This window comes from Lucilia sericata, unplaced genomic scaffold (genome assembly GCF_015586225.1).
Source record: "Lucilia sericata isolate MDLA Ls3-8-SP2 unplaced genomic scaffold, ASM1558622v1 Contig001082F_arrow, whole genome shotgun sequence".
NCBI lineage: Eukaryota > Metazoa > Arthropoda > Insecta > Diptera > Calliphoridae > Lucilia > Lucilia sericata.
The window spans coordinates 46,636-57,500 of record NW_023995057.1 but is presented as its reverse complement, the minus strand read 5'-3'; the positions used below and the strand labels follow the sequence as shown (position 1 = coordinate 57,500).

General features: G+C 28.1%; 1 protein-coding gene across 2 annotated transcripts; it reads right to left on the bottom strand.

Moving 5' to 3' along the window:
* Positions 1-1,018: 1,018 nt before the first annotated feature.
* Positions 1,019-10,214, bottom strand: LOC119609899. Of its 2 annotated transcripts, none has more exons than XM_037964926.1 (2): positions 9,603-10,213; positions 1,019-1,143 (listed from the first exon to the last, which is right to left on the bottom strand). In XM_037964926.1, exons 1-2 carry the CDS (start codon positions 9,853-9,855, stop codon positions 1,115-1,117), a joined length of 282 nt encoding a protein of 93 aa, XP_037820854.1. In that variant the 5' UTR covers positions 9,856-10,213; the 3' UTR covers positions 1,019-1,114. The 2 variants fall into 2 exon arrangements, with proteins under 2 accessions (XP_037820854.1, XP_037820853.1); XM_037964925.1 differs by lacking the exon at positions 1,019-1,143 and adding an exon at positions 5,753-9,464 and having other exon boundaries at positions 9,603-10,214.
* Positions 10,215-10,865: the final 651 nt, after the last annotated feature.

Genomic DNA, 10,865 nt, shown 5'->3' with positions numbered 1-10,865 from the left:
TACCTAACAACATACTTTTCAATGACTATTACATATCGTCTGGATTACATAGAAGTAGTCTAATAAGGACTTACTAATAATGAGTTATATAAATACTTTCTAATTCATTAGTCATCTTGACAGTAAAGATATAGAATAGGTATACGTTTTTCATGCGATTTACAATGACTACTTTTTCTAATTACTTGTAATGGTTTGTGGTAAGTACTTGCCTCCAATGACATAACCGTGTTAAAATAATGACATAAAATGCTATTGTGTAAGTAAATTTTAGAATTTTAGCATTACTGGGTATGTAGTTAACTTTCCTCTAATAAATAACATTAATTTTATTATTTAACTTCTTGGCGAAAAAAACCTATTCAAATGTTTACTATGTTCTTTATTAAATTAGACGAATAATAGTTTGTAGACTCAACTCCGTTCCCCGTCACAGCATACTTTTTAAATTAAATGTTTAAAATTCTTTAAAAGTAAATAAAAACTTTGTTATCAATTTCAATATATGTATGGGTATGGGTGTTTCCACATCGAAATAACAACCGTTAAACAAGGTTATTCTTAATTAGCATTATCATGTTAATTTAGCAGTTTTTTTTTAAGCAGCTAAATGATAAATCATAGATTTTTATGACGTCTTTGCAATTTGATATTTTAAGGTGAATCCATGATTTCCACTTTATTTTTGTTTGTTATCACAGTGCCGTTCTTGCAGCCGCCATAAAATTCTTATCGCATTTTTGTTTGTTTGGGCCAATAATGTAGAAAACCGAAAAAAGGCTCATGTTGGGTTGTTGATAATAATACAAAAAAAAGGCAAATATTAGATTTTATTAACGATTTCTTAATAATATTTTGGTTTTTGTTTTTTAATCAGTTAAACGATTGCTTACCTATGGGTGTTTATTGTTTTTTGGGGTAATAATTATTAATGAATAATTTGGTAATAAAATGCATTAACCTGAGTGAGAATCATGCCACTTTTATATATTGATTGTAAACCCATGGCTGTTATTGTTTTTTTTAAAGGTATGATTCAGTTATAATATGTGCATTATTAAATTGAAGTGCGTTTATAGTTTACCACCTGCATTAGAGTTTTGTATTCTGGACCTTAGACTGATCCCAGCTTTCTCGAAATTGCTGAAATATAAGAGATATTTTCAAAATTTGAGTGTTTTTTCTACATCATAAAAAATTTTTTGAGGAATATAAACAAAAAAGAGTGGCTCCGGAGGGATAGTGATTAGCGTTATAGTCTGCTAGACCGACGATCGTGGGTTCAAAAGGAGGACTAACTAACTAATTAACTAACTATAACTAACTAACTAACTAACTAACTAACTAACTAACTAACTAACTAATTAACTAACTAACTAAGTAAAAAACTAACAAAGTAACTATGTAACTAATTAACTTACTAACTAAAGAACTATCTATCTAACTAACTAACTAACTAACTAACTAACTAACTAACTAACTAACTAACTAACTAACTAACTAACTAACTAACTAACTAACTAACTAACTAACTAACTAACTAACTAACTAACTAACTAACTAACTAACTAACTAACTAACTAACTAACTAACTAACTAACTAACTAACTAACTAACTAACTAACTAACTAACTAACTAACTAACTAACTAACTAACTAACTAACTAACTAACTAACTAACTAACTAACTAACTAACTAACTAACTAACTAACTAACTAACTAACTAACTAACTAACTAACTAACTAACTAACTAACTAACTAACTAACTAACTAACTAACTAACTAACTAACTAACTAACTAACTAACTAACTAACTAACTAACTAACTAACTAACTAACTAACTAAATGACTAACTAACTGACTAACTAACTGACTAACTAACTGACTAACTAACTAACTGACTAACTGACTAACTGACTAACTAACTAACTAACTAACTTACTAACTAAAGAACTATCTATCTATCTGTCTATCTGTCTATCTATCTATCTATCTATCTATCTATCTATCTATCTATCTATCTATCTATCTATCTATCTATCTATCTATCTATCTATCTATCTATCTATCTATCTATCTATCTATCTATCTATCTATCTATCTATCTATCTATCTATCTATCTATCTATCTATCTATCTATCTATCTATCTATCTATCTATCTATCTATCTATCTATCTATCTAACTAACTAACTAATTAACTTACTAACTAACTAACTAACTAACTAACTAACTAACTAACTAACTAACTAACTAACTAACTAACTAACTAACTAATTAACTAACTAACTTACTAACTTACTAACTAACTAACTAACTAACTAACCAACTAACTAACTACCTAACTAAATAAATAGCAAGCTAACTAACTTACTTTGTAACTAACATAAATAATAACAGGTTTTACTTCTTGACTTTAATATTGTCAATCATATGATTTCCACGCTATAACTTCAGCATATTTAATCATTAAACGTCATTCGTATTTTTATCAATTGTTATTGTTTCTTTTTAGGTGAATATTCTATTGAACTCCATTTAAATTATTATAATCACTGATTATAGAATATTTTTGGCAAAGAATTTTTTTTGTTATACGTTTAAGTGGTATTTTGAAGAATTGCATTCCATTTTGTTTTTATTATTTGTAAACAATTTTATATGGGACTTACTATCTATATAACAGTTTTACAGATAATGTATTAAGTATTTATGAAATTAAAACTAGAAACATGTGATTTTTAATTGGTTTTAATAGATAAACTAGAATATGAGATTCACCTTAAACTAAATCTAGCGACTGATCCCAATCATATGGATGTCCTTAATTTTCATAATTATTTCGCTCTATGGACCTCTTAATTTACTTACGATCAAACGAACTGGAAGATCATTATGAGTAAGTACAACGTTACCAAATCATACAAATTTATTTTATACATCAAGGACCGCAAACCTATTTCCATATCGAAATTAAGTTAAAATGTTCTAGTTTTTATTCGATATCAAATGCCATCATCTGAATTGGGAAAATTACCTTCATTTGTAGTTATCGATGTTTTATCGCAAAATTGTGTTTTTGGCTTAACAAGCAATGAAATTATTCTAGGCGGGAGTTATTTTCTTGAAGCTTTATCTATTTTTTCTTATAAATTTCTAAAGTAAAAATCTATTTAAATTCAGATTAGAAACATGTTAACATATACTCTGGACTATAGAATATAGACTATCTGGACTACACAATAGATTCTTCTATAGTTCATACTATAGAATAGTCTATAGTTTGGACTATAGAATAGTTTATAATCTGGACTATAGAATAGTCCATAGTCTGGATTATAGAATAGTTTATAGTCTGTATTATTGAATAGTGTATAGTCTGGACTATAGAATAGTCTGTACTATTGAATAGTCTAAAGTGTGGACTATAGAATAGTCTATAGTATAGACTGTTCTATAGTCCAAACTGTAGAAAAGTTTAAAGTCTGGACTATAGAACAGTCTAAAGTCTGGACTATAGAATAGTCTATAGTCTGGACTATAGAATAGTCTATAGTCTGGACTATAGAATAGTCTATAGTCTGGACTATAGAATAGTCTATAGTCAGAACTATAGAATAGTCTGTAGTCAGGACTATAGAATAGTCTATAGTCAGGACTATAGAATAGTCTATAGGCTGGACTATAGAATTGTCTATAGGCTGGACTATGGAATGGTCTATAGGCTGGACAATACAATAATCTATAGGCTGGACTATAGAATAGTCTATAGTCTGGACTATAGAATAGTCTAAAGTCTGTTCTTTAGAATAGGCTATAGTCTGTTCTATAGAATAGAACAGATATATACAGTCTGGACTATTGAATAGTTTTGTCTCTAAACTCTCTACTACTAAATAGTCTATGGCCTTAACAATTGATTAGTCCGTAGTCCAAACTATAGATTAATGTATCTTGACATCAGATTTTATCTTTAAAATACGATATTAAAGAAATAGTAAAATGTTATCAAATATTCGAAATGACTTTCTTGTAAGAAAAGAGCGATATATTTTCATTACTTATGACTTCGGTGGCAATTACTTACCACGCACGCATACAAATAAGGAGTTAAATAAGTTGGTTTATGTAGGGTTCGAACTGTCGAGTTTATTAGTGCACTGTTGGAGAACTCACTATTAATTTTATTGTATTGTAATAGATGGTTTTTATAAAAATGAGTTCTAATATACGATCAAATGAAAATAAGCTCACAGTAAGCTCTTAAATATATGATTATATGTTTATGTCATTACTAGATTACTTTAATGTAATAAACATGACATGAAGTAGGTAGCTACTGAAAAGAACGTTTTTGATTTAGAGTAAATCATTACCAAGTTTTTGCTGGGATCTTATCCTTGTCCTATAATTAAGAGTTTTACTGTATGGATTACGAATTAACAGCAATTTCGTATTGTCAACCATAATATAAACTGATTTAAAGCAGATTTTAAACCGGTTATAATATGTATATTTATTGAAATAAGAACAGAACAAAGGTATATAAATATTTTTTAAATTCATTTTATTTATATGTATCTGTATAATTTTTATAAAATTCATAAAATCAACGATAAAACATTCAGTAATAATTACAGATTTATATGTATCTTTCTCTTATAAAATGCTTGCATTTATATATTATATACTAAATACTATAATTAACAATTTTAAATAGTTGTTACAATTAATTATAATGTGCTGTTTGTTGAATTTGCTATTATATGATGCTCGTTTTAAAACTTAAACAATATTACAGACAGAAACTTTACAAAATAATAATTAAACCTTTGTAACTAAATGAATTGTGAAATGATATAATTTTATAAAACAAATACTAATTGTAACAGTGAAATAGAAAAGTTAGAGTTCAAAAAATTAACTTTTGCTAACACAATTTACTCTTTTTAAGGCCAATATTTGATAAAAATTCTTAATGCCCTTCATTTAAGATATGTTTAACCAGCTTTAGATAATCTTAGAAATACTTCTTCTACCATTGTTTACAAATAATACAAATATTAATATTTGCAATAATTTAACCAATTGCACCACTGTTTACTAACTACATTAATAAAGATATTACTGCATTAAAGTATGTCAATTGTATTTATAAAAAAAAATACTTAAAAATATTTAATGACTAGATATGATTTGATTCTCAATTTTAGAAAAATGTCTGCCGCAACACTTTTAAGAGATTTACAAATTTTGCAAGTAAATTATAAAGAAATAAAATATTTAAACTAGCAGAATAAAATGATATTTTTCGGTCCTCAAACATCTACATGAACATTTATTTTATTATAACCCAACAAACATAATAATAAAAGTTTTTCTGATCTCGGTTATATTATAGAATAGTCTATAGTCTGGACTATAGAATAGCATATAGTCCGGATTATAAAATAGTCTATAGTCTGGTCTATAGAATAGTCTATAGTCTGGGCTACAGAATAGTCTATAATCTGGGCTATAGAATAGTTTATAGTATAGACTCTAGAATAGTTTATAATGGGGACTACAGAATAGTTTATAATCTGGATTACAGAATAGTATATAATCTGGACTATAGAATAGTCTATAGTCTGGGCTATAGAATAGTCTATAGTCTGGACTATAGAATAGTCTATTGTCTGGACTATAGAATAGTCTATTGTCTGGACTATAGAATAGTCTATTGTCTGGAATATAGAATAATCTATAGTCTGGGCTACAGAATAGTCTATAATCTGGGCTATAGAATAGTTTATAGTATAGACTCTAGAATAGCTTTTAATGGGGACTACAGAATAGTTTATAATCTGGACTACAGAATAGTATATAATCTGGACTATAGAGTAGTCTATAGTCTGGGCTATAGAATAGTCTATAGTCTGGACTATAGAATAATCTATAGTCTGGACTATAGAATAATCTATAGTCTGGAGTATAGAATAGCCTATAGTCTGGACTATAGAATAGTCTATAGTCTGGACTATAGAATAGTCTATAGTCTGGACTATAGAATAGTCTATAGTCTGGACTTTAGAATAGTCTAAAATCTTGACTATAGAATAGTCTATAGTCTGGACTATAGTATAGTCTATAGTCTTGACTATAGAATAGTCTATAGTCTTGATTATAGAATAGTCTACAGTTTGGACTATAGTCTGGACTATTGAACAAACTATAATCTGGACTACAGAATAGCCTATAGCCTGGACTACAGAATAGTCTATAGCCTGGACTATAGAAGAGTCTATAGTCTGGACTATAGAAGAGTCTATAGTCTGGACTATAGAATAGTCTATAGTGTAGAATATAGAATTCTCTATAGTCTGGACTTTAGAATAGTCTATAGTTTGGACTTCTGAATAGTCTATAGTCTGGACTATAGAATAGGCTATAGTCTGGACTTTAGAATAGTCTATAGTCTGGACTTTTGAATAGTCTATAGTCTGAACTATAGAATAGTCTATAGTCTGGACTATAGAATAGAGTAGTCTATAGTATGGACTATAGAATAGTCTATAGTATGGACTATAGAATAGTCTATAGTCTGGACTATAGAATAGTCTATAGTCTGGACTATAGAATAGTCTATAGTCTGGACTATAGAATAGTCTATAGTCTGGATTATGGAATAGTCTATAGTTTGGACTATTGAATAGTCTATAGTATGGACTATAGAATAGTCTATAGTCTGGACTATGTAATAGTCTATAGTTTGGACTATATAATAGTCTATAGTTTGGACTATTGAATAGTCTATAGTCTGGAATATAGAATAGTCTATTGTTTGGAGTATAGAATAGTCAATAGTCTGGACTATAGAATAGTCTATAGTCTGGATAACCTAATCTGAACTATAAAGTGGTCCATGGTCTGGACTACTCTATAGTCTCGTTATAGTTTCGACACTAAACTCTTGAGTATTAAATAGTCTATGGTCCTAACAATTGGTTAGTCCGTAGTGCAGACTAAAGACTAATGTAAATAAATTTGAAATCAATTTCCCATGTTTGCTGGGATACTGCTTGCTAATTTAAAATAACAAATAAAAAACCTAACTCACATTTAACTCGTAGGTTATAAAGTAACAATTGAATGATCTTGAAAATTTCTACGTACATATGTATCTGCTAACATTTCTTATTTACATAGAAAGATCAAAAGTTTTCAATTATAAAAAAATTTTATAAAATGTTAAAAGTACAACTTTGGAAATACATTTCAAAATTTTTTTGTAAATAGTAAACACAACTTTTATAAATACTTCTTGGTTTCCATTTGTTATTGTTGTTAAATTGTCTGCATGATCATTTTATTTATAAATTGAAATTAATAAAATGTGTATACAGGTTGTTGCATTTAATTTATGCAAATATTGTTTTTGTTTAACAAAAAAAAACAGGTAAACCTTTATATACACACAGTTTTTGTTTAAATTTAATAAAGAAATCTTTGTTTTTTGTAAAAATGAAATACATTGTTTTTTGTGTAAACAGTTCAGCGCACACATAGGTCAATAATTTATTTTTAATTACAATCAATATAAATGATTCTAATTAAAAATATATACCTCCTAATTGTCTTTAAATATGAAAATAGCTTGAATTAAAATCAAGCTTGCTTTTATTGTACTTTAAACTGACAATTTAAACATAACGTCAATAATAGATGTTATTGTGAATGGATATTTAATGGTAATTGATTAATTTGAAAAGTAAAACGATTTTATAAATAGAAATCACAGACAAATAGACAAAAGAATCATAAACAAAGGCCTGTTCCAGAACTTGCAAAATTTAAAAGTTTCTGAGACTTTTTTGATGTATTTTATATATGAATACAGTCTTGACCCTAGTCGTCTATAGTCTTGACTAAAGAGACTTCCATAGTCTATTATTCACTAAAGTGTCGTATATAGAATTAACTATATAGCTGTATATAGTTTTCACTAAAGAGACTTCCATAGTCTATTATTCACTAAAGTGTCGTATATAGGATTGACTATATAGCTGTATATAGTTTTCACTAAAGAGTCGTCTATAACCTTGGTGAAAGAGTCGTTCATAATTCTGACTGTAAAGCCGTTTATAACCTTCACCATAGAGTGGTTTATAGTCTTTTGAGTTTTCTATAGAGTCGTCTAAGGTCTTGACTACAGAGTCGTCTATACTTGAGTATAGAGCCGTCTATAGTCTTGACTGTAGAGTCGACCATAGTATTGACTATAGAGTCGTACATAATTTTGATTATATAGTTTTTACTATAGAATCGAATGGTCTTGATTATAGGAACCTGACTTGACTATAGTTTCCATAAAGTTTTGATTTTAGAGTAGTTTTAAATCTTGACTTAAAAGTCGTCTATAGTCTCTAATATAGAGTCGTTATCGATAGCCATTTGTAGACATGACTTTAAAGTGATCTAAAGTATTCACTATAAAAACGTTTGTGGCCTTGTCTATAAAGTTTCGACTGTAGAATCGTTTATATTCTTGATGATATTCTCGATTATAGTCTTGACTAAAGAGTCATTTATAATCTTGACTCTATAGTAGTTTCTTAACTCGAGTGTAGAGTCCACATTATACTTGTTTGTAGTCCTTAATAAAGATTCGTTTATAGACTTGTTTTGATTATAGTCGTTTGTAGGATTGACTATAGAGTCTTCAATATAAAGTTGTCTATAGTCATGACTATATAGTCATCTATAATTTTGAATATAGAGTTATCTATAGTGTTGACTGATTCTTTTCAACAAAAACATTGAAATTCCTTGACGCATACTAGGGAGTTTTACAAGTCTCTTCAGATCCGGATTTCAAATGGAAAAATAATTTTTATTTTTTACTAATCACGATATTCATTCAACCATTTAATGAGGTCTACCTGTAATTTTTAATATCAAAGTGCAATTTTAAAATCCCATAAAAAATACATGCATATTTATAAAAAAAAAAAACAAAATGCAGTCACGCATTTTAAGTTGAATACACTTTGGAAATCAATGATATATTTTTAGAAAACATTTTGTTTCTTTTAGTTTTTTTTTATTATTTTTCTTAAAAAAAAAACAATTTAAAATGTTACATTTTATTTTTAAATTGCATTAATTTGTTTGCAAAAAACAACAACGTATATATTATATGCGCCTACTACTACGACGTCTTATACAAATTTTATTAAATTTAAAATTATCACATTTTTGTAAATCTCTTAAAGTTGGTAGAGACGAAAGACTATCAAAATATTTGATCAAATAATGATCATAGTGGCCAGTGATTGTTTGAGAAACTTGAGAAGTATTGCTACTACGGGAATATTGATAAAGTCTTGATGCGAAATGATTGTTGGGATTATAAAGTAATTTTGATTCAAACACCATATAGGCCAAATAACACGGCTCCAGGGTAACAATAATACGTAAAGCTATATATATATACAATACATATACAATAATTTTAAATAAAAAATTGTATATAACTTAAATAATTAATATTAATACTAATATATTATAGTCTTATATGTAAATTATTATGCTGCAAAATGCCCCAAAATAAACTTAACCTGTTTTCGATTTACGACACTGTAATCCATCCGTTTTATTGACCTGGGTCAGCATGGTGTGGGAATCTGTCATTATATCACTTTCATGTGACAAAGAGGATTTTGAGGCCAGTTGAGCTACAGGCAGATTATCATAGACAGTGGTGTAGATTTTATGAGACACATAGATGACTATAAAGCCCAAGATGACGACCAGTAGGGTGATAAAAGTGTAGGCCAAGATGGTGGGTATGTAAACCAAAGTATTAAACATTTTGTTGCTGGTGTGTTTTTCTTTCTTTTCTTAATTTACAGGTTTCTTATCTTTGTTTTCGTTATTTTCAAAATATTTGGTTTTTTTATTATGATTTATTTTATCCGGTTTTTATTAAATTATTATTATTTTTCTAAATTTTTTGTTGTCAATAACTTTTAATTAAAATTTCAAAGCAACAAGAAGAATATAATATAAAAAGCGTAACGTATAAAAAGTAATAGAATTGTTTGTAGACTATTAACACAAGTTTTATTATTTGTATTTGCCTTGAATTCAATTCGATAAATTAAATTTAATTAAAACCGCTCAAACGTTGTTGTGTTTAGTAACTCTCAATTGCAACTGAACATAAAAATCTGCCGGTATCGTATACGTTTGATTTGCCTCCATGTTACTTATTCACGTTGTTATCTTTTTCGATTCGAAATTTTTACTCTTGGGCGCAGAAACAACCTGTTACGCTCTCTTTCTCTCTCTCTCTCTGTGAAATCTTATCATGTGTATTTTTTGTTACATTTGTTTAAATGGGGTGCGGAAAAACTGCTTTAGTCTTGACTATGAAGTGATCTATAGTCTTAACTATAGAGTTGTCCATAGTCTAGACTATAAAGAAGTCTACAGTATTGACTATAGAGTCCTCTATAGTCTTGACTATATAGTCGTCTATAGAGTCGTCTATAGTCTTGTCTATAGAGTCGTCTATAGTCTTGTCTATAGAGTCGTCTATAGTCTTGACTATAGAGTCGTCTAAAGTCTTGACTATAGAGTAGTCTATAGTGTTGAATATAGAGTTGTCTATAGTGTTGAGTATATAGTGGTCTATAGTCTTGACTATAGAGTGGTCTAAAGTCTTGACTATAGAGTAATCTAAAGTCTTGTCTATATAGTCATCTATCGTCTTGACCATATAGCAGTCTATAGTCTTGACTATAGAGTAATCTATAGTCTTGACTATAGAGTAATCTATAGTCTTGACTATAGAGTAATCTATAGTCTTGACTATAGAG